The sequence below is a fragment of the Lissotriton vulgaris genome, chromosome 6, assembly GCF_964263255.1.
Source record: "Lissotriton vulgaris chromosome 6, aLisVul1.2, whole genome shotgun sequence".
In the NCBI taxonomy this organism is placed as follows: Eukaryota; Metazoa; Chordata; class Amphibia; order Caudata; family Salamandridae; genus Lissotriton; species Lissotriton vulgaris.
The window spans coordinates 1,842,315,050-1,842,339,599 of NC_141694.1; the positions used below are offsets into that span (position 1 = coordinate 1,842,315,050).

The window sequence follows — 24,550 nt, forward strand, 5'->3', positions numbered from 1 at the left end:
TAGCTCTCCTGGCTAAGAGTATCTGTTCTCTCCCTCTCGTCCTCTCCTAGCTCCCCACCCCCCTCTCCTGTTTTCACAGAAATTAAACCGTTTTTTGTTCTGTATCGAAATTTTTGAAGGGTCTTGGGTTCAGCTCTGGTGCACACAAGAGCCAGAAGTCTTATCATGATAAAGTTAAAATCACAACATGATTGCAAATAAGGTTTAGTGTTAGTGGAGGAAATATATGCCTGACACCTGAGTTTCTTACAGTACAGTCCACTGGCGCCGCGTCGATGTTGACTCAAAACTCAGGCAGCGCCAGAGCCTCATGCAAGTTCAACACAATGAGCCACAAACGAACTCCTCATTTTTCTTTTACCCCCGGGTCACTCATGCACAGGTGAAAACTCCTAGAGAAAGCGCATGTCGGGCTTGCCGGAGAAAGGCAGCGGTTCGACCCAACATGCAAACTTTGTGGTCCCAGGTGCACTCGCTGGTGAGTGTGGTGTCTGTGAAATTAAATATTGTTTAACCCCTTGTGTGCTGATGACCGCCCCCGTCTGTCATGCAGCACGGTACTCGTGTGCTGATGACGGCTGGGGGCCGTCATAAACCCGCCCACTCTTTAAAAGCGCCGCACAGGCACATAATTGCGGCCGCATGCAAGGGGTTTAAGCCCCACACCTCAGGCCCGCATGCACTGGCTTCCAGGAGCCTCCTCAGACAACAGGCTGAAGGCTGACTGTCAAGGGCAGAATAAAATAAACTTTAAAATGTATATAAGTTTATTCATATTTAATTGGGGAATGGGGGCCAGAATATGAGTGGGGCAATGCCACAACGTCACAAGGGAGGAACTGCCGCTGCGTTCCACTCTTGTCTTTCAAAATCTAAACTAGCAACAAAGGATTCAAGTGTTGCACCAAGTACAAGAGCTTTTGAGAATCCCAGATTTGGATGGTTGTCCTGTTTAGATATAAACTGTGTACTGACCATCTGTTCCTCTTGTTTTTTTCACAGAGCCATTGTCTTCAACAATAGAGGGTTTGGAGGGGAAGAGCTGCTGGTGAGTGGGACTATTCTAAATTCAGTAGTTCCTCATGTGTTACCTCTTCACTTTGGTCTACATTTTCTTTCCTCCCTAAGAACACTCTGGAATCCATTCATCTTCTCTGCTCTGGTTCAAGTATTTTGTGTGCTCGTAACATCACAACACTTCCTGGTGACCTGAAAAAATTGTGATTTACTAGCAGATAGACTATATTTTAATCATGGTTTGATGACTTTGCTCTACAGTCATCCTGAAGTAGATCTCTCGCGTCACACAATGTGTTGAGGTAAAGCAGGGGTAGATTAGTACTGAGCTGGTTTATAATCTAGGTGCATCTACTTGTGATACTTTCAAAGCGTCCTTGAGAATGGGACAAGATATGATATGTCGTGTCCCTATTATAATGCTTTAGTCTAAGTCTTCTAGGTTTAAACACAGTCCCTGTGATCATATCATTCTGTGAAGATGGTGGATTTCCTTATAGTGTGGCTTATGTGATCCCATGGCCCTGTTGGCATTGATGTGAGGCTCTGATTGCCTTACAGAGTGGTGCCCTGGTAATATCATGCTGTGCCTGGAGCTCTAAGTGTTTGTATACTGTCCGGACAATGGTCTCTTTGCATCACACTGTGCTCATTGATAACGCTGGCATGGCTCAGTGTGGCACCTCACACATGGAACAGTGTGATGATAATGGTTTTATGAATGTTACTGAAGCACAGTATGCTGAATGACCTCAAAGTGCTTTCTGGATGAGGGAGTGTTGTCGTAGCCAATAGCCATTAGAAAAGGCAAGGTGGTTTGCCTTGAGGCAGATATTGTTCAGGGGAGAATATTTCTTATTTATTTGCTGGTGGTTAGTGCTGGAAATAACAGAAGTTTATCTGAATTGCAAAGAACCATTTGCTCTTTTAGTTACCATGTTTTAAAACAATGAGTTTTGGTGGCCGCAAAGTCTTTACAATGCTGAGTTTTTGCTTAGGGTTGCCTGGTCTTTGGTCCCAGTGAGCCGCGTGGCTGTGGTTTACCGAAGGTCTCAGTAACTGAAAACCATTTGCCTTGGGTATGCTAGGAAGCTCTAACCCAGCTCTATTCATATCTTTGCAGACATACCGCACGTTTTGTGCATCGAACACCGAAGACCTGGAGACCGTGATCGCTCATGTCAAAAGCCTATACCCCAAGGCTCCGCTCCTCGCTGTTGGCGTATCTCTAGGAGGGTAAGCGCTTAACGACGTTATAATTATGTTATATATAGGAAGGAAAGATTATTCCATGCTTAGTGGAGACAATGGAAATACAGCTAGGGTTGTGTTGCCAACACTTGATGTTACACCTGCATCACTCTGACAAAGTTTAGAAAGTAGCATGACTCATTTGATCAGTTTGTCCTTGTCCGGCAGATGCTGATGGGTGGCTAGTCTGTGTCTGATCTCCACATACTTGACGCAAGACAACTTAATTTCTCCTGGGGGACAACCCTTTGGTGGACAGCCAAGAACATGATTTTCCTATTGGCTTACAGGCACTTCCAATTTGTGTAGCTTCTCTATTTCCCTTTTATATGTTTATATATTTCTTTATCATGGCACGTTAATGCCTGGGAAAGATCAGACCAATATCAAATCTTAAAGACCCTGAATGAATGTGAGTGCAAAGTTCTTGATTATGATCCTGACTAGCAGTATATTATAGTTAAATGAAAATAGGCTCATAATGGGGTATTAGGCAATTATTTTGTGTAATATCCAGGCGCCACCATGAGTGCTGAAGCAGCATTCAGTTTGAAAGGGGAAAATACCTGTTTGCTTCTTATAAGCAATGGATTCTAGACCACACATGGTTCTTTGGATAAGTATACATGTCTGACCGGTCAGCTTGAATATAACCCAGAAAGATGGTCAGTACAGGGGTGAAGCAGAGCAGATGTCCGCTTTTCAAAATGTTGGAATATGAATCAGGCATGTTGCAAATGCAGCAAGGTGCAGGAGGGATGCCAACATCCAGGAAGGGTCATATGTTTTGTTGCTGAACAAACAACTGTGTTTTACATTTGCTTTTTGCTCTGTAGTTGAGCAGAACGAAAAAGTTGCTTGCCTCTGGTCACACTCTTTCTGGTGGATACTCTAACTGCAGATTCCTTACCTTGTGAATGCAAAAAGCAGTGCTCCTGTGTGCAGCCAGGTTGCGCCTTGTAACTCCTTTCCACTATGGAAGTGGCGAACGGAGCCCCATATATGAGGCACCTATGTACGCTAAAATCACTTTATTTGATAGTTCTGTCCGCGCACTCAGACATGGAGCCCATCAGCAAATTGAAAGGACCATTGTGCAGATTCCAAATTTGTAACCTTTTTAGATGGAAAAGAAGGCCATTTCACAGAACATGGAGGTGGGAAGGCAGTGAGGAATCTGCGTTTAGATAGAGTATCCACCAGAAAGAGCGTTACAGAGGGTAAGTAACTTGTCCTCTTTGGAGCAAAGAATGTTGTAAGGGCGATAGCTTGTCCGACATGAAAAGGTGTCTCTACCTTCGGCAGGAATGCAGTTCGGGTTCTCAACACAAGTTTGTCCAGAAAAAAGTTGGTATAAGGCAGCTGGACAAAGAAAACCTGAAGCTCAATCATGTGACAAGCTGCTGTTACACTGACTCGAAAGACCATTTTAAAGGTCAAGAGTTATTATAGACAACTGTGCATGGTTCGAAAGGGGTACACTTTAGGGAAGTTAGAACCAAATGTAACTCTGATTGTTGTATAACAAAGGGTTTTAGCAGAAAGATCTATTACAAGCCTTTAATAAATCCCATCTGGTGATTTGATCATGGACAGCTGGTCTGCAAATGTAAAAAGGCAGTAAATTGGCCTTTAACATTGCCCACTGCAAGTCCTGCTGTGCCAAAGATAAAGCGATCAGCATGATATCCAACAGCTTGGCCTGCCACAGATCCGTTTGGCAGGTGCCGTATGAAGGCACAAACGTGTCCCAGCGTCCGGCGTACACTGACTTCATGGAAAGGTGCCTGGCTGCCAAGATCACATCAATGACTTCTAAAGGAAGATCAAAGGAACTCAACTGTCACTGTAGAGTCTCCACGGAAGGAGGTGCAAATTGTGCAGATCTGAGTGCAAGTCGTCAGCAGAAGATGCTTCTTAAGCGACAGTCTGATTGGAGGACCGATGCTTATGCCCATAACTTCAGGGTTATATACTCTCCTGGCTCGATCTGGAGCCACTAGGATGACTTGCATCCGGTTGTTCCTGATATTCCTCAGAACTCTGCCTGGCCGCAGGAAGGCATACAGAAGTCCATGCTGGGCTCCAGGTGGAATGCTTCTCCAAGAGAGTGCCTTCTTGGGAACTCCAGTGCAAACGTTTTGACACTGGGAATTCTTCATAGTGGCAAATAGGTCGAGCAAGGGTTCTCCCCTTTGTTGGACGACTCCGGTGCCACCTCTGGGTGTAGCTTTGGTTTATGATCTGCTAGGCATTTCTGGTTGAGTTTGTCTGGCATGGCATTCAGATATCTCACCAGGTGGGTCACAACCAGGCAGATGCCTTGTCGACCAAGCCAGTTCCAGAGGCTCAGGACTAAGGAAACCATCTCACCCTGCTTATTGCAGTATCACAAGGTGGCGGTGTTATCCATGAAAACCAGTGCCAGCCTGCCTTTGAAAGCTGCCAGGAAGGCCTTCCTTGCCAGTGAATCACCTGCAGCATCAACAGGTTGATGTGGAGACTAGCCTCTGCAGGAGACCAGAGTCTTTTGTTCGCCAACTCTTCCAACTGGTTTCCCTAACCCAGCAGGGATGTGTCTGTCACCACTGTCAGCTTTGGGCGAGGTAAGGAGAGAGATCTGCCACCAGTTCAGTTGCAGTCGACCAACCATCACGCAGATCTTGTGCAGTCTCCTCCAAAACCTGAATGGAATCTGACAGATTCCCTAGGTGCCATGCCCAATGAGATTCAGATCCCACAGAAAGCCTGCATGTGACATCTGACATGGCCAGCGAGCAGTGGCGGCTGCTCACGGGAAGCCGTTGTGGAGTGAGGAGTGGGGTTTAAAAAAAGAAATAGATAACTTACCTGCCAGCCAGCTGCTGCCTCTCCTCCATCTCTGTCCTTTTCCTGGCTTCTGTGCAAACAGGAAGCACCCAGGCTCCCATAAGCGAATCACAGCGCTGCAATGCAGCATGTGATTGGTCTCAGTGACATGGTTCGGAACTCAGACAGGGAATGGGAGCCTGGGCATTGTTGTCCACCCAGGCAGTAATGCAGCCTGGGTGAAGAACATGCAAAGTGCGCATGACTGTTTAGCTGGCCCAAGATTGCCAGCCAAACATTTATGTGCACCACTCCTCTCCTTGCGCTGCCGGCCACACAAAACTGCCTCATCACAGAAAAGGATAATGACCGTGTGTTATCATTTTATTTTTCCTTTATTGCAGGGTTGAAAGGCAGTGGGATGACGCTTCTCCACCTTAGCGGAGGAGCTGCTCCTTTCAGTGAGCAGCGTGCAGGACGCCAATAGACCAGGAAGCCTCAGAGCCACCCTCACAGAAACCAAGGGCGAATCATCAGGATCATAGTCAAAATGTCCTGGACTCATTGATCCAGAGGGAAGGCCAAAAAATGCACCGTCACCAGAATGGCTCCAAAGAGAGGGAGTCTCTGTGAAGGAGTCAAGTGCGACTTTGGCACATTGATCTTGAACCCCAAAAATGCAAGGAGATTCACCGTTATCTGGAAGTGGGCCAGGACAGACTGTGGCGTGCCCGTCTTTAGCAACCAGTCATTGAAGTACGGGAAGACTGGTATGCCCAACCTCCGAAGATATGCTGCTAATACTGAAATCACCTTTGTCAACACCTGAGGGTGCACTGGTGAGGGCTTAGGGGAGCACAGCAAACGTAAAATGCTCTTGACCTACTATGAGCCGCTACTAGCACCTGTGGGCCTGCTGGGAAGGTACAGGCAAATAAGCATGGTGCAGGTCAAATGTTATCCGTCAGTCACCTGAATTCAGGGCAGAACAAACCAGCGCCAGCGTGAGCATCTAGAATGAGTTTTTTCATAAAAAGGCATTGAGAGAGCGAAAATCCAAAATAGGATAAAGGTCTTCATCCTTCTTTGGCAATAACAGCCAGTCCCTACTTCAGAGACCAGTGCCCTCTATGGATCCTTTCGCCAAAATAGCCTGCAACGTCTTACTTTTTATAGCTATAGATTTATAGCTATAGATATTACAGTTAATATCAAGACCTTCTGACTCAAAAGGGGCAGGTAGTCTTTGAAAGCCTCTCTGATGTAGGTGGAAGGTGCTGCAGAAGGAAAAGGTATGGCATGATGAAGCCCCCTTCGGCGATTTGAAGAACCCATCAGTTTTACTGGCACTCCTGAAGGAAGTGGCAGATTCTGCCTTCTATGCTGTGGTTGCTTGCCACCAAGGGTGCACTAAAGAGTTTTTAAGTAAGCCGGGGCGGAGTTTGCAGAATTTTACTCTGTGGAACCCTGCCAAATGCCAGAAAAACACTGCTGTGCTCTGCGGGGTTCCGCCTGCGGCAGAATCTGCTAAGTTGTGCTGCTTGCACTGATTTTTAGTGCCGAGAGTTTCTCACACAGTAAATTCAGTGCAAACAGCACTAGGCGTTGCCCCACAGGGTGCTGTGGCTTTCTGCCACTCGAGTAGACATTCTACTCGAGCAGCAGCTTCCTCAACGCGAATGGCAGATTTCTCAACACGAGCAGTTGCAACCTGCAGCGTCTGCCCCAATGAGAAATCTCACATGGAGGAGGTCTAGGGTATTATTTTTATCTCACAAGCACTCTCCAACTTACCATAGGCGAGCTGCTTGAGGAAATAAAACTCCACTCCACGTCACTTCGCAGAGTTTTTCGGAACCCTGCACGGAGTGGTGCAAAACTCTACAAACTCCGCCGGTAGAGCAGAATTCTTCACCCACTCCTATTTTTAAGGTTGTTGCCAGGGAGGGCAGGGGACTGAGATTTATACTGCACCTGATGGTCCTAGCATTGTCTGTTGGTGCCATAGTCCCAACATTACAAACGAGTGGAGGATCTGTTTTGCGAGTGGTGGAGCCTGGCTCTGCCGATAAGCCAAGCTTCTGGCATGTCCCCAAAAAGACAAAACTGTTACGCAGATTGTTGAACTGGTGCTGAAAGGCTCAAACATTGCGCCATGACTCAGCTCCCCTTCAAAACAGTTAGTACCAGGACCAGAAGCCTGAATAATGTGGGCTTCCTTCTAGAAGAAAAGGGGTATGCCCAATCTGCTAAAACAGGAACCTGGGGCAGTATTATATAACAAACAACAGGAGACTACTGTAGACTTGTTTACAATGGTAATCTTCAAGCCACAAAGAGGTTCTGTAGGACCTGTCCTATTTGCCAGTAGAATAGTAAGTTGGGTGGTAAGACAAGGCACCTTTGGTGCCTCTGCCAGTTGTAGCTGTTCCATTTGAGTGCACGGAATAGACTACATTGTATGCCTATTTGACCCTCCCTCAGTATCCAGCAACAAATATATCTCTGCGGAGCACGACCATAAAGGTGGTAGCTAGTGCCCACCTACAGATCTTTCATAGGGTTGGATTTCCTAAGACAGTAGTTTCCAACCGGGAAACCTATTTCATCTCCCTGTGCATGAGAGAGATGTTGGCACAAGCTGATGTGACTTCCCACTTCTCCTTGGTGTACCATCCACAGACCAATGAGCTGGTGGAGAGGTTTAACAAACACTTAAGAACATGTTGGGAATCCTGCTAGAGAACCTCAGGAGGTGGTGGGACCTACTCCTGCCTTATCTCTTATTAGCTTGCAAGGAGATTCCACGTAAGGGAATGGGGTTCACCCTATCTTAGCTTCTTTTTGGACCCCAGTGTGGCACCACTCACTTTGTGTAGGGAAAGATAGGATGGAGCTCCTGAGTCACCTCAGGCTGTTTGACTTTTATAGTTTTATTCTTAAAGCCGAATAGAGTTTCTTGATGATAATGAGTCATCCCATATGCATGTGGTGAACTATGTGGTTGGCCTCAGGAAGTTGACAGGGCTATACATTTGTCAGGTGAAGCAAAACCTTCAGGCTAGTCAAGAGTTGGTGAAGGAATTGTATGATCGGAAAGCAACGGTAATTGGGTACTTAGAATGTACGGAGGTATTGGTGCTAAATCCCATTTGTCCAAGTACTTTGAAGAATAAGTGGAGTGGGCGATACAAGGTAGTACAGCGAGTGTCTGATATGAACTTCTTGGTGGACAGAGGTGCCGTAGCAGATCCCAGAAGAGTGGTCCAGCTGAACTGGCTGAAGCTTTACCTCTGTCAAGATAACCCAATGAATCTCATGGCTATGGCAGAGGAGTTGAAAAAGACAGTGAACCTCTTCCTGGCTTGCTGCATAGTGATATGAGAGATAAATCCAAGGAAGGGTACAGCTTGCCTCTCAGTTGACACCTGTGCATCAGAGAGAATGTAGAGAGTTTTTGGGATGATTGATTCCAGGAATTTATCACAGCTGAGGTAACCAAGATGTTGGACTTGGAGTGATTGAGCGATCTCGTTGCCATTGGTCCAGTGAAGTTAGCACCTTTTTAGGATTCACTGGTTACTAGAGGAACTTTGTAGATAACTATGGAACTCCTTTGATGGCTTAGACAGCCAAGAAGCTGCCCAAAAGGTGATTTGAACTGAGGAGTGTCAGGAAGCGTTTGATGAGAACCATAAGCAATACACATGTACTGAAGGTCCCAGACTACAGACAACCCTTCATTGTACAGAAAGATGCCTAGGACAAAGGAGTTGATGTTGTACTCGCTTAGCTTGAAGGCATAGGGAGAGAGCATCAGGTGGCCTTTATTATCATAAGTTACTATCCAGAGAACAGAACTGGGCAGATAATGAGAAGACGTGCCTCGCTATAGTGAGAGCTCCGAGGAGGTTCTGGTCATATCTGTTTGGTGCTAAGTTTTTGGACCAAACTGATGACAAACCACAAAAGTGGTTGATGGCAATATTGGTGAAATTGCAAACTTTCGTAAGTGGTCTATCTCACTGAAAGTCCTAGATTTCACAGGCAAACATAAGGCTGGAATGGACCGATACATTTTTCCATTGCTTTTGACGATCAGGTGACAGGACTACTCCAAGGGTGAAATAAAGTTCCAGGTAGTCTGATCTGAGAAGAGAGTCTGTTGGGATGGGATTGTCCTTTGCCTGTTAGTCATTTAACCTGCCCTGAGTGCTCAACTGCACGTATTTCGTATCCTGTTTTTTGGATTTTTGGTCCAGACCCACCCATATCTAGCAAGTGCACAAATGCCTAGGCCTGTCCCTTCATATGAGTATGACCCTGGACAATCCCTGGACCTGGATGGGCTCAGAAAGCGTGTTTTCTATTGTGACAGGAGGCTAATGTTCATGTCACAGGGTTAAAGCATGTAGCGCGGTGATAGCAGCATACCATACTTTAGCAATCGTAGTGTGACCAAACCTTTTTATCTCGGTCACAAGAGTGCTGGCCTATTGGACCAGTTGTGTATAGTTCCTCTGCTACATGAGATCCTTATGCTAATATCACATGTGCATGAGTGTACGTATTTTTATAGTCTGTGTGTTGCACACATTGTTCCTGTCTGAGCGAACGAGAGTGAAGAAGGCCTGCGTGGTCCCTTTTAGAAGCCCCTGGCCTGTTCAGGTGCGAGGTGAGTTTGCTTTCTCCAGACAGAGGAAAATGTAATGCTGATATTCCTGAGACTGGAGGGAAGGAATCTAAGCATTGAAGTGGGAAAGAGAATACAGACTCCTCTTGCAAATTCAATAAGGATCTTTTACTGCTGATTAGTCTCAGAGTACTGCCATTTGATTGATGGTTTGGAACCTAAGGGAGTTAGGTCCTTAAACGGGACAGGGGCCGGCTGGACGTTTTGTAAATCAGAAAAAACAAAACAAGTGCCTGCACCCTCCTTATTTGTTATGACGTGATTAAAAATGGAGTTTACAGCATTGTGACTCGGTCAGACGGCTCCCGACTCCATGCGGAAGCAGACGACTGTGCGTTCTGCACGAATCAGCTAAAAAAAAAAAAAACTGCGTACAGCGCATATAATTCGGACTGCCATTGATGTATATTGACCAAGAGAGCAACACAACATTGATTGAAGTGCTACGATGAGCGCGAATAGACACAGGTAATCAACATACGCAAGCCGCGACCAGTGTAACCATCCGAGTAGGATTACACAACACTAGAAACGAGGAGCAGCAGCATTACGACATGTCCACACGGGCGGACTAAATATAAATGCCACGTTCATTTGGGAAGTTTGAAAACACACCGCTTCTCTTCTGACTCAATAAATACAGATTACTCATAAGGCCCTGATGAGAGTTCGGGAACCCTTGTGGCCCTAACTCGAAACACGTTGGCATACCAATGGGAATAGACTAGTATATTGAGTATACACTAGGACTAAAGAAAAAATTCTCAATGTTCCTGGGCATTTGACGTTGTCTTGTGATAAGCCATGAAGTTGATGTTTGTTTGAAAATAATAATTGTAATGTTCATTATTTGAATGTTATTTGGAGGATGTTTTGTAGTCTAATTTGTGAATATATTCTTTTTGTTTTGCATGAAATGTACATTTATGTGTTAAATGTCAAGGTGTATTTGTTTTTTTGCCTAAAACATGTATGAAATTTTGCTAAAAAATAAAAAAAGTGAGTGGTACAAATCAAGGTACCTGATCGAACGAAATTAAGTATTGGTTTGGTCTCAATTGGATTAATCACGTCATAACAAATAAGGAGGGTGCAGGCACTTGTTTTGTTTTTTCTGATTTGGTTGATGGTGGCGGTGAACGATGGGACTGGAATCCCTGGTCTTCAGCGTACTAAGAGTCGTTTAGAAAAGGTCAAACTTATGTTAGTCTTTGTGCTGCATTGAGAGACCAGAGTACATGTCGCTGGCGTCCATGACGAACCAATAACTCCCTAATTGAAGCTCAGCTGTCTCCTTAATCAGGTTAAAAATATACCTCTATGGAACAAAGTCTTGGGCAAAGTGTTGTACTTGCCAAACTCGTGTCGAAAGTGCAGCCCATATCGGGCCTAGTTTGAAGACATTCAGTCTCCTTGTCCCGAGGGCTCCAATGACAAAGAATAGGATATCTTTGGGAGTCAAATAATTATCGTCCAGAGACTTTAAGATTGTCACCTGAGAAAACTGCTTTCCCTCTATCTTCTGAGCCAGATTAAAGGACTGATGCTCCATGATGAGAATGTGCGTCAGAGAAAAGCTGAGGTTCCCGCCAATGCATAAATTTCCTCACTCCATGATGGGTGCCATGGCTTCAATGTAATATACAACATGTAATACCCGAATTACATGACCCTTGGAGTGTATTTCTATTTAGATTAGGAGCAGGCGAACTTGTGTAGAGCATTCACTTGTTCGGCATTGGTAACTCCCTCCAGTGGAGTCAAGCCGCCATAGGTTGGATCTGAGCCTGTGCATCCCCCGCACCTGAATGTACTGTACACTGTATTAAGTTGTGTAAAGTTCTGTGGTCACTGCTCCTCGTCTAACGTACCACCATATGGTGTGTTTTGCACTTTCTTTGCTCTGTAGGATGACATTACTGAATTACCTGGCACGGAAAGGGGAGGACACGGGCCTCGTTGCAGGGGTCACCTTTTCAGTCGTGTGGAATACATTAGAATCCAGCTCGTCCTTGGAAGAGCCGCTCAACTTCTTTTTGTTTAATCAACGCCTTACATACAGCTTATGCAAAGCCATCAACAGGTACGTTATGTTAGTTTATGACTGTGTATGCGTTTTTCCCCTCCATTTCTCGCCATCAGATATCATGTTACTCCATGCTCTTCCAGCACATCAGTTGGCTTCTGCTATCCTCTGGGTTCCCAAACCTACAATGCACTTGGAATGGGTTTTGCTTAGGCTCAGCCTTAGTTCTGTGCAGAATGCCAAGTGTGACATGAGTGAGCGCTCTCATTTATGTTCCTAGTCATTACTATGCGGCTGTAGACTGACGCCTGATCTATATATGTACAGAAAGGGGTGTCTTGACTTCTCATTTCTGTAATTGTTTCAAGCCTGCTGAGGTTGTTGATGTGAGTATTACTTAGCCTGGGGGCAATTTTGGGCTTGCTTGCCATGAACGCTGAGGAGCTAAAGTGGGGGAACAGCATCACCCACACTTGGGTCTGGGTGATGCATTATGCTTTAAAGGTGTTGGAGGCTTGCAGAGGGAGCTATTGGTCATTGAGGGTAGGTGTTATTCCCTCAAACTTTCCTAGATTCTAGTCAGTCTGGATGCGGAATTAAGAATACTCCTCTAGGTTGGGTGTGATTCGCACACTCTGGTGAGCAGTGTACTTCTCCTGTTGGGTGAGATAGGACCAGGACTTGTTCAGCTGTTCTTAAGTCACCTTCAGGCAGAAAGAAGTGCACTTAGCAGAGCATGATGTGTTGATTTCAAGTGGGTTGTGTCTTTTTTTTTTTTTTTTAGATGTGCATTCTGATCCGAAGAGTGGTGTTAATGTAAAACCTGAAATATGGTGCAGTGGAACAGCTGGGAAGTGGAAATGTTGAGGTTCATTGCTGAGAGCTCTTTCTGCACACGCGTGTTTGTTTTCATTGGCCATTAGAACAAACTCTTAGCCGGATTTAGAGTTTGGTGGTCGAGTTACTCTGTCACAACATGACGGATATCTCATCCACCTTATTACAAGTGCCGTAGGATATAATGCACGTGTAATAAGGCATGCAGGATAACCGTTCACGATTGTGAAAGAGTAACCCTTCCGCTAAACTATAAATCAAGCCTTCTGTTTGAAAATGCATTTCAAATGTGACTTTAATATACAGGCCTGGATGGTAGTGAAGGTATATTCGATCCCAATACTTTTATTTCCTCGTATTATCCTGTAGGTATGGTTGTGTGTTGACTGCTTACTGAAGGGTCTTGATGTTATGCGTATCCTCCATTAGAGTTCCTAGGGTTTCCATTTGGAGGTTACGAGAAATAGGATGGGTCATGGGGCTCTAGAAAGGACACTGAGAGACCCTACGAACTTAAAGTGCATATTTTATTGAGCTTGTACTCCTTCAAAGCCTAAAACAGCCGGTCAAACCGACATGCCCACTTTACAGTACCCATCACTCCTCCCCCCTTTCAAGGTCTGCCCGCCCCGGCCCTACACTAACATCGGGTTAGCAAAACAGTGGAAAATAAAATTCTAATATTGTTTTATTATCATTTTATTTTTCACTGACTTTCACAAGTGGGGTGACGCTTATCCGCCATTACGGAGGAGCCACCCCTGGATGGATTTGGATATGTTATTTAATGATTTTTTTCCATCATCTAGGCACAGAAAAGTCATGGAAAGCAAAGTGGACGTGGACCATGTGCTGAAGGTAAAGGCCTCATCCTTCTCTCCGATTATCAATCGGCTATGAATCCATTCATAGAGCATCTCGAAGAGTTGCCGTCTCTGTACGCTCATTGTATCTTTAACTGCTTCACTCTCCATTTCCCCACTTTCTTTTCACCCAGTGCTGTTGTCTTCAAATATCTTTCAAACCCTTTCCTCACTATGTACATTACCTTGACTCCGCCCCTACCCAGAATCTATTTTAACACCTATTTTTCTCCCTTTGCATCTCCCCCTCACCCTTCCATTCTCCTCACTGTCTAAAATCTTTTCATGCCCTTTTCTTCACCGTTTGACCTCTTCACAAAGGTACATTTGGTTGTAAACGTACATTTAAGACCAAATTTACCTGTTTTGATGTACCACGTTAATTCACAGAGAGATACCTAGAAGACAAAAAACCTTGTCCGTGTCTGGAGACCTTTGGAGCCGTAATTCCTGCTCCAGGAGTGAAGTGGGCATTCCAGGCTGGCAGCTTCCTTGGATGTTTGGCAATGCTGACACACTCATACATTTGTGGGAATTCCCAAAGTAAAATCGATTTCCTTTCCACCCTAGAAAGGATCAGACATTTACTCCAGCACAGGGAAGGTATGCAGGGAAGGGAAATAGATCACCTCCAGATTTGTTGGGAGTGTAGGGGAAAGTCTTTCTCCTTGGGGTAAAATATTATAGCTACAGAAAAAAATCTGCATTTGAACAGGGATCCTATTCCTACTGGAAAGATTGCTTGACATTCCCAGAATCAGGCCTGCAAACCTGCAACTTGCACTTGTGAATTCCAAAAAGTAGGAAACATTTGTTTAGGCAGAGACATAGATCATTTGCCTGTAAATTTCCTGCTCCATTTATTTTTTGGGGGTTGAATCCGGCCCGACTGTTTCACTGAAGCTCCTTACCCTTTTTCAATAGTATTTTCACTCTTCCTTCTTTTTTACAACTTTTTCAATCTGGCTCTTTCCATCGTCTTTCTCACTCTGTATAATTCTTTCCCTTTTTGCTATTACTTTTGTTGGAGTCCTGTGTTTTTTTCTCTCTCTCGCTCTCCCTCTCACATTTTTGCTTGTTAATACTCTATGACTTTGAGATTTCAAGTATCCACAAGAGATCCAGATGCGTTGAAGTAGTTTACAGAAGATTTTTGAATATTAAATGCTATGACAAGCTGACCGGTTTACATGTTCTGCCAATTCTGGGTTTTCTTCGAAAAGAATACAGATCTTGTGCTAATAATAAGGCTTTGTGACGTTTGATCCTGTGGTAAAATTCAATAACCGGATCAGTTTCTTGTTTCGTATTCAGGGCAGAGGATAGTCTCATTTTTGCGTTTCATATTGTTGAAAGAGACTGTCTACCGCTGCTTTTCAAGTCAGTTTGTGCTGTTTCTTCTCATTCTCCCGGATGTGATTGCTGAATTGTGTCTGTTCAGTTCATGTCAGCTGTATAATACTTTATTGGCTTGACGTAAGTTGCTACAAACGTCAGCAAAGCTTGCCACATTCACTGAATTTACAATGTTGTAGGTTTGTGAATTTGGCGGCGCCTCTATGATGTTGGATTGTATCTGCTGATTCTTCTGTCAGCGATGAGATTTCCCAACACAATATGTATCTTGTGTTTCTCTTTAAACCTACTGAAGGTCCTTATGGTGTGGGAGGGTTCTTCAGAGTTGTTCTCATTGTCTCCTCTTAAGGGGGAGGCAGTGAACTAAGGCTTATATAGTTCATTTATACAAGGTCTTAGTTCTGTTTGACAAATTTTGTTCAATATTTTCACCTGGACATTCACAATTGTTTATAGAAGAGCAGGAGCATGTGTTCTGTTGGGTTAGTGTCGCATGTTGTGTAGCTTTGGGCTGTGGGCAGGTTCCCAGACTTAGTTGCGGTTGAGAAACATTTGTTCGATACCTCCATGGAGTTTATGTTTACATTAATATTTTGAATTCATAAAGAAACAATGACCACCAGAGTGTTTGTTGATGCTGATAAAACCAAGATAGATCAACAGGAGGGCACAGCCTGCTGTGGAAAGAGAGGGGACATATAAAACAAGACCAAACTAAGCCCTAGCTAGACGGAAACAGACAAGTCATTAAAAGTTCATGAAACTATGTGAAATTTTACTTTTGACTCAGATATAATGCTGTGCAGTTCCATATTTGTATCTATTACCTTGCAGATATGTGGGTTTTGGATTGCACAGACCACATGGCACAGTGCTGGCTTTCATGGCTTCTGTGAATTTTCCAAAGGTGCGGAGTGTTATTCACAAGAAGTGGTCCTTAGATAGGTGTGTGTGATTTACATGTTTAGCTTAAACTGTCATTAGTTTTGGTTTGTTTTGTACTGTGGAATTTTGTCTGTTACATCCTGATTTGTGTTCTGTTTTCATGCTCTGTAGGTGGTACCTTGTCTACGTAGACCGGATAGTTATTCACTGTACGTTCTAGTGATAACCTAGCAGTTGTTTTTCAGGATGGCAGGACATTTGCCCCGGATTGCTGCATGCTCATATGTTTTATATATGTTTATAGATTTTGTAAGGCTCATCTATTGCCCCTACTGGGCCGTCCTGGTACTGAAACAGGTCAGTATGCCTCTGTGGTTTTTGGAATCCAGATAGTTGCTTTTTTTAGGACATGTCAGCCAGACAGTGGAAGCTGTCTGGTTGCGAAAGACAAGTTGTGGGCTTACCAGGAATTTACAATGGACCTTTTGCTTACCATTAATTGGCTTGATTGCCACTCTTATTTGCTTGCTTCATGGTCCATGGTTGTACTTATCCCATCTTATCCATCTATTTGTCCCTACCCGGGATCACCGCTTCTTCATCATCCTTTTAGTTTGCTGACTTACATCCTTCAACTGCTTACTTTTAAGTAACTACTTTTTCTTTGTGGTTAAGCGCTTCATGAGAGTGCATGTGTTTTTCCAGCTATCTCCCATCTCCACTCCTCCCCATGCCATACCACCCTACCCCTGTGCTCCTAATGCTCTCACCTCATGTGCTTCTGCCCTGCAAGTCATCTCCCTGCCCCTGTATTTCTTTTTCCCTTGTGTGCTTCTCCCCCAAAAAACACCCCGTCCTGCGTTGTTGCTGTCTCCCTTGCGTGCTTCCCTGCAACCCCTGTGCTCAGTGTTCTTCTCTCCCTCGTGTGCTTTCCCCCACAACCACCTACCCTCCGTGTTGTTTTCTTATTCATGCTCCCCGTTGCCATCTTTGCTGTATTTCACCCGCCCGTGCTGTGTGTTGCTCTCTCTCTCATTTGCTTCCCACTGAAGCCCTCTTGCCTGCACTCTGTTGCTCTCTCCAGTTTGTGCTTCTCCCTCCTGTCCTTATCTCCAAACAGCACTGGCAATGGGCCTCACCATGCCATCTGCCTCCTAAGTAGTTGGAAGACTGCCCTGGCCAGGAGTGGACCCTGCCGACTAGTGAGCCGCAAGTAACAGAATTGCTTGTGCTGTCAGTCCTCCTACCTCACCTAGCCAGGGCATAGTTGAGGAGTTCATAAGAGTCTCCAGATAGAACTGGTGTCCAAGTCAGAGTGGGGCCCAGGGTCTTACTCCTCTGTTTGAAACTATTTTTGTCATTTTTTGGATCTTTAACGTGAAAAGATTCTCCCTCTTGACGAATTCAACTTGTTAATTTGTTCCTGATTCTGGTCATCCCCCCTAAGGGGTCTGGCTGGGCCCCATGTATTTGCAAGATGTCCCTTTGTGAACTTCCTCTCATTCGGGGGGAGAGTAGTTCCAAAGTTAGTTCGGAGGCGTTTAGAGAAACTTTAGTAGGTTCTCTGCTTCCTTGCCTCTCTAGTCTTTTCCCTCTGGTTTCAGTTCTCAGGGTGACTTCTCCTGTAGGGGTGTCCTCTGCCGTTCCACCCACAGTTAAGGTTCTGCCTCATCGGGGAGGCTGTCTCTGGAAGAGATGGACCTGGGAGGTCACAGGATAGATGTATGGGGCGCACTCTTAGCTCATTCTATGCTTTTGGATTCAAGGTTGAAACGTAGTGCGATTCCCAGAAAAAGAACATTCAGAAAGAGTTGGAGACATGTTAAAAATACATAATAGTTGAACGTGTTTATGTTTCAAGACCCATCATGTGGTTTTAGCACCTGTTTTTATTGCTGCCTCTTTCTTGACATATCTCTAGTTTCACTCCCTTTTGCTTGACAAATTTGTTTCTCTTCTTGGCCTCCTGTTTTTTTTTCACTTGGTCTTCCTCTTAACCTGCGCCATTCTGTAATTATTCACCTTCTTTGGATAGTACTTTTCTGCCTCACTGTGTTTGACTCTGACATTGTGTAGTACCTCTCTCGCTCTCTCGCTCTCTCTCTCTCTCTCTCTCTCTCTCTCTCTCTCTCTCTCTCTCTCTCTCGCTCTCTCTCGCTCTCTCTCGCTCTCTCGCTCTCTCGCGCTCTCTCGCGCTCTCTCGCGCTCTCTCGCTCTCTCGCGCTCTCTCGCTCTCTCTCTTTCGCTCTCTCTCTCTCGTGCTCTCTCTTTTTCTCTCTCTCTCTCTCGCTCTCTCTCGCTCTATCGCTCTCTCTCTCTCTCTCTCTCTCTCTCGCTATCTCTCTCTCTCGCTCTCGCGCTCTCTCGCTCTCTCTCTTTCTCTCTTTCGCTCTCTCTCTCTCTCGTGCTCTCTCTCTTTCGCTCTCTCTCTCTCTCGTGCTCTCTCTCTTTCGCTCTCTCTCTCTCTCGTGCTCTCTCTCTCTCTCTCTCTCTTTCTCACACCCTTGTTGCTCTTCATTCATCACTCACATCCACATTTGTCTTTGTTTCAGGCACGGTCCATCAGGGAGTTCGATGAGCGCTATACCTCCGTAGTGTTTGGGTACAAGACCTGTGAGGAGTATTATCAGGAAGCCAGTCCTGACTACAAGCTCAGTGCGATCTCCGTACCCCTCCTCTGTCTGAATGCAAGTGATGACCCCTTCTCACCGTGCCACAGTGAGTACTCGAGGCCCAGAGAGTAAGCGCGGGTTGTGGTGGAACTGATCCATCTGTCCCGGGTTAGGTGGTATTGCTGTACACCACGAAGCCTCATATAGTGTCCATGTTTCTTGGTTAATTACAGAAACACGCTTTTGCTCCTTAAAAGATCATGTTTTGCAAGCTTTACTAACCGCAGTTCTTCATAGCAAAGTTTGTACTGAAAGAATTGAATCACTTTTGGACATTGGCGGTTAACCCCAAGGCAGAACTGTTGAAAGGTCCGCACGAGTGGATGATAATAAAGATGTTTTATTGAACGAGACTAAAAGCAGCGACCAGCAAGGGGTGATCCCATAAGCAACTGCCTCAATGAATGTTCTTTCTGCTTTAAATCACACCAGTTCTAGAATAGAACTGGATTGCACAACAACCCTAGAATTCAACACAAACCTTTACATTTAGGTGTGTTGCCTCCTCATCACATGGAGCTCATCTTTACTGTACATGCTTTTCTCAGTGATGCTAGTAATATTTAAAGTTGTGCTATCGTCGGGGTCAGTCCCTGCGTACTTACAACTTACTGTGTGCAAAACAAAAGGGAAAGCCAGAGAACATCCAGACAAGAATGCTAAAGCAGGTGTGGGACAGAAAGACAGTGGTGCAAAACTAGAGAGAAAAAAGAGACCACGAAAAGTATCTGATAGTCAATACGGTGGAACTAGTGACCAGCGGTGTAACGATACTTGAGGGGACCCCGCCGTACTCCTCTTCTACTGAATGCACAGTAGCACCATCCCCATGTATCCTGCACCGCACTATCTCTAGAATGTATATATTTTTTCAAACGTACCTAAAAAACAGTAATCTAATGTAATGAGAACCTAGGATCCTAGAAAAATGTTTCAATGTAAGTCCGTTTTGCATACACTGCTTTGGAGGTCTTGCTGTGCAGAGAGGGGAGACCCCCAGGCCTGCAGACAATAGAAGGTTCATGTCTCACCCTAGAATGAAGATGCCTGGCCGTCATGTTCTGGTATCGTCCTGCGGAGGAGCAGCAATTCGCTAGAGCCAGATCGGCTTTGGATACAGCCTGAGGGTCCCAGGAACCCGATGGAAGCTGGAACGTTTCACGCCCTCCCAGGGCATGAAACACTAGGATGTAGACATCTCAAAGGGTTTGCACAGCTCTACATAAATACCAAACCAATGCAATACAACTCTAGCGATGAGACAAGGAGATACATTGTGCGAGCCCAGTCAGTTAAAGTCCGAGAACTCAGAGTGAGTTGCATTAGAACACAAATGAATCTGGAGTGCTTTCAAGAGATAACTATATGTAAATCAATAAACCTGGCAGGATGCGAGAACAAGCTTGTGAGAATGTAGCATGCTACATAATATTAAAGCCATCAATAGCACTTTTAAACTTCTTCTAACATTACAGGGCTCATATGCAGTTTATTACATCAGCACTGAAAAAAATCCCCTCTCCTGCCCCCACTTCACCAGTTACCTACCACACCTCCACATGGGGGTCACATCAACAACAGCAAAGGAAGCCAAAGGAAGCCGGCAACCAACTGCTCTGTGCGGCTTTCCAAGCACAGGGTAAATGGAAAGGCATCAGATTTGAACGATGCAAGAGAAAGCAGGAGGCTCTAAGCCTCTCATTGTGCCTTCAGTGCTTGGTTCTCATCCAGTGACAGATGTCTCACCTGTCCTGCGGATTCTGTCCGGGCCTTACCTGCCTGGTGCGGGTCTGTTTCACAGTGCATCTGAGTGGGTCACTCATTATTGAAAGTGTCCCACAGCACATGCGGAGCACTCGTTCCGTCTCGTGTGTTGCAAATGCAATGTTGAAGTTTTACTTGCAGCATTGCGCCAGGTAAGGTTGTTGGGCCCCAAACTCTGGAGTGGTAGCCCGCTGCAGTGGGGGGGACGGGGGAGCGGGTTTGCCGTACCCTGAGACCATTGCTAGAAACATCACAATTGACTAGATAGTTGATGGTGCCAACCTATGGACACCCAGAGACACACAGTCGGTCTGACCTCTATCATAGAAACTATAAAACTGAATAGAAACCACATTAAAGCCAGGAATCACACAATAATTCTACTCCATTGGAACACCACCAATAAGAAACATGTGGTACATGCGTCGCCCACCAGCCTGGCCAATAACTCCAGTACAGGTGAAACCATCTGGAATGGGTCTTCTGCACAGAAGCAGTTCATGAATTTCTAACCGCTGATAATGGAGTGGATTTACAAGGTCATGACCACAGAACCAGAGCCAGGCTAGGGAAGTCCTCTGTCAAGCACCACTTACTATCCCAGGCCTATGGTCTGTGCAGCAGTTTTGGCTGCTGCACCAAACTGTGTTTGAAGCAGGGGGGGGCAGCCTGTGTTTTAGTTGCAGCAGTGCCGCCAGCTCTGCTGCACCGGTTTACCGATTTAGAAAAGGGGGTGGTGATGAACAGAGTGTCTGAGTTAAACAGACCACTCTTACCCAGTCCAAAGATCAGGGCTTGATCCATCACCGTTATTTATCTCACTGCCCCATCCCAGCTCAGAACCTGGCTATATGCAAATCAGTCTGTCCCTGGCCCAGTGCATCATGGGAACAGGGCAGACTAAACTACCAAGCCAATTCTTCACCAGAAAGGAGACAAGCTACTGGGGACCGGTTTCTGGCATTTCAGCCTTCTTCGGCCCGGCTTGCTTGAATCCTGATGGAGCAGTGAGAAAGGGACTCATGTCTGAGTATACCCTGCCACACCTATAGTGGCCAAAAACGATTTAGAAAAGGGGGTGGTGATGAACAGAGTGTCTGAGTTAAACAGACCACTCTTACCCAGTCCAAAGATCAGGGCTTGATCCATCACCGTTATTTATCTCACTGCCCCATCCCAGCTCAGAACCTGGCTATATGCAAATCAGTCTGTCCCTGGCCCAGTGCATCATGGGAACAGGGCAGACTAAACTACCAAGCCAATTCTTCACCAGCTTTCTGCTTAATTCAGAGACTCTGTCCCTCACCACCCCTTGTTGTAAATATTTTTGTCCACCCTAAGCGTGGAAGGGTATTCTCAGATGTGAGACCCTTGCTCATTGCACCATCAGGATTCAAGCAAACCGGGCCGAAGACGGCTGTAATGCCAGAAACCGGTCCCCGGGAGCTTGTTTCCTTCCCAGTGTAAGAATTGGCTTTTGTAGTTTGGTTTGCCCTGTTCCCATCATGCACTGGGACAGGAACAGACTAATTTGCATACAGCCGGGTTCTGAAACTGGGATGGTGCAGTGAGCTAAAAAACGGTGTTGGATCTAGCCCTGATCTCTTGACTGGGTGAGAGCTTTCTGCTTAATTCAGAGACTCTGTCCCTCACCACCCCTTGTTGTAAATATTTTTGTCCACCCTAAGCGTGGAAGGGTATTCTCAGATGTGAGACCCTTGCTCATTGCACCATCAGGATTCAAGCAAACCGGGCCGAAGACGGCTGTAATGCCAGAAACCGGTCCCCGGGAGCTTGTTTCCTTCCCAGTGTAAGAATTGGCTTTTGTAGTTTGGTTTGCCCTGTTCCCATCATGCACTGGGACAGGAACAGACTAATTTGCATACAGCCGGGTTCTGAAACTGGGATGGTGCAGTGAGCTAAAAAACGGTGTTGGATCTAGCCCTGATCTCTTGACTGGGTGAGAGCTTTCTGCTTAATTCAGAGACTCTGTCCCTCACCACCCCTTGTTGTAAATATTTTTGTCCACCCTAAGCGTGGAAGGGTATTCTCAGATGTGAGACCCTTGCTCATTGCACCATCAGGATTCAAGCAAACCGGGCCGAAGACGGCTGTAATGCCAGAAACCGGTCCCCGGGAGCTTGTTTCCTTCCCAGTGTAAGAATTGGCTTTTGTAGTTTGGTTTGCCCTGTTCCCATCATGCACTGGGACAGGAACAGACTAATTTGCATACAGCCGGGTTCTGAAACTGGGATGGTGCAGTGAGCTAAAAAACGGTGTTGGATCTAGCCCTGATCTCTTGACTGGGTGAGAGCTTTCTGCTTAATTCAGAGACTCTGTCCCTCACCACCCCTTGTTGTAAATATTTTTGTCCACCCTAAGCGTGGAAGGGTATTCTCAGATGTGAGACCCTTGCTCATTGCACCATCAGGATTCAAGCAAACCGGGCCGAAGACGGCTGTAATGCTAGAAACCGGTCCCCGGGAGCTTGTTTCCTTCCCAGTGTAAGAATTGGCTTTTGTAGTTTGGTTTGCCCTGTTCCCATCATGCACTGGGACAGGAACAGACTAATTTGCATACAGCCGGGTTCTGAAACTGGGATGGTGCAGTGAGCTAAAAAACGGTGTTGGATCTAGCCCTGATCTCTTGACTGGGTGAGAGCTTTCTGCTTAATTCAGAGACTCTGTCCCTCACCACCCCTTGTTGTAAATATTTTTGTCCACCCTAAGCGTGGAAGGGTATTCTCAGATGTGAGACCCTTGCTCATTGCACCATCAGGATTCAAGCAAACCGGGCCGAAGACGGCTGTAATGCCAGAAACCGGTCCCCGGGAGCTTGTTTCCTTCCCAGTGTAAGAATTGGCTTTTGTAGTTTGGTTTGCCCTGTTCCCATCATGCACTGGGACAGGAACAGACTAATTTGCATACAGCCGGGTTCTGAAACTGGGATGGTGCAGTGAGCTAAAAAACGGTGTTGGATCTAGCCCTGATCTCTTGACTGGGTGAGAGCTTTCTGCTTAATTCAGAGACTCTGTCCCTCACCACCACTTGTTGTAAATATTTTTGTCCACCCTAAGCGTGGAAGGGTATTCTCAGATGTGAGACCCTTGCTCATTGCACCATCAGGATTCAAGCAAACCGGGCCGAAGACGGCTGTAATGCCAGAAACCGGTCCCCGGGAGCTTGTTTCCTTCCCAGTGTAAGAATTGGCTTTTGTAGTTTGGTTTGCCCTGTTCCCATCATGCACTGGGACAGGAACAGACTAATTTGCATACAGCCGGGTTCTGAAACTGGGATGGTGCCGTGAGCTAAAAAACGGTGTTGGATCTAGCCCTGATCTCTTGACTGGGTGAGAGCTTTCTGCTTAATTCAGAGACTCTGTCCCTCACCACCCCTTGTAAATATTTTTGTCCACCCTAAGCGTGGAAGGGTATTCTCAGATGTGAGACCCTTGCTCATTGCACCATCAGGATTCAAACAAACCGGGCCGAAGACGGCTGTAATGCCAGAAACCGGTCCCCGGGAGCTTGTTTCCTTCCCAGTGTAAGAATTGGCTTTTGTAGTTTGGTTTGCCCTGTTCCCATCATGCACTGGGACAGGAACAGACTAATTTGCATACAGCCGGGTTCTGAAACTGGGATGGTGCAGTGAGCTAAAAAACGGTGTTGGATCTAGCCCTGATCTCTTGACTGGGTGAGAGCTTTCTGCTTAATTCAGAGACTCTGTCCCTCACCACCCCTTGTTGTAAATATTTTTGTCCACCCTAAGCGTGGAAGGGTATTCTCAGATGTGAGACCCTTGCTCATTGCACCATCAGGATTCAAGCAAACCGGGCCGAAGACGGCTGTAATGCCAGAAACCGGTCCCCGGGAGCTTGTTTCCTTCCCAGTGTAAGAATTGGCTTTTGTAGTTTGGTTTGCCCTGTTCCCATCATGCACTGGGACAGGAACAGACTAATTTGCATACAGCCGGGTTCTGAAACTGGGATGGTGCAGTGAGCTAAAAAACGGTGTTGGATCTAGCCCTGATCTCTTGACTGGGTGAGAGCTTTCTGCTTAATTCAGAGACTCTGTCCCTCACCACCCCTTGTTGTAAATATTTTTGTCCACCCTAAGCGTGGAAGGGTATTCTCAGATGTGAGACCCTTGCTCATTGCACCATCAGGATTCAAGCAAACCGGGCCGAAGACGGCTGTAATGCCAGAAACCGGTCCCCGGGAGCTTGTTTCCTTCCCAGTGTAAGAATTGGCTTTTGTAGTTTGGTTTGCCCTGTTCCCATCATGCACTGGGACAGGAACAGACTAATTTGCATACAGCCGGGTTCTGAAACTGGGATGGTGCAGTGAGCTAAAAAACGGTGTTGGATCTAGCCCTGATCTC

The 24,550-nt window shown here is 45.8% G+C and overlaps 1 protein-coding gene across 3 annotated transcripts in view; it reads left to right on the forward strand.

The window, feature by feature from the left end:
• Positions 1-24,550, forward strand: part of ABHD1 (abhydrolase domain containing 1) — a 74,360-nt gene that overhangs the window by 40,074 nt on the left and 9,736 nt on the right. For all 3 annotated transcript variants that reach the window (XR_015296709.1, XR_015296708.1, XM_086928140.1), the window contains exons 4-8: positions 1,003-1,048; positions 2,141-2,253; positions 11,679-11,852; positions 13,442-13,490; positions 18,289-18,454. Coding sequence is in view for 1 of the 3 variants with exons in the window: in XM_086928140.1 (XP_086784266.1) it covers positions 1,003-1,048; positions 2,141-2,253; positions 11,679-11,852; positions 13,442-13,490; positions 18,289-18,454 (548 nt within the window). In the remaining 2 variants the exon portion in view is untranslated. The remainder of the gene's footprint in view (positions 1-1,002; positions 1,049-2,140; positions 2,254-11,678; positions 11,853-13,441; positions 13,491-18,288; positions 18,455-24,550) is intronic.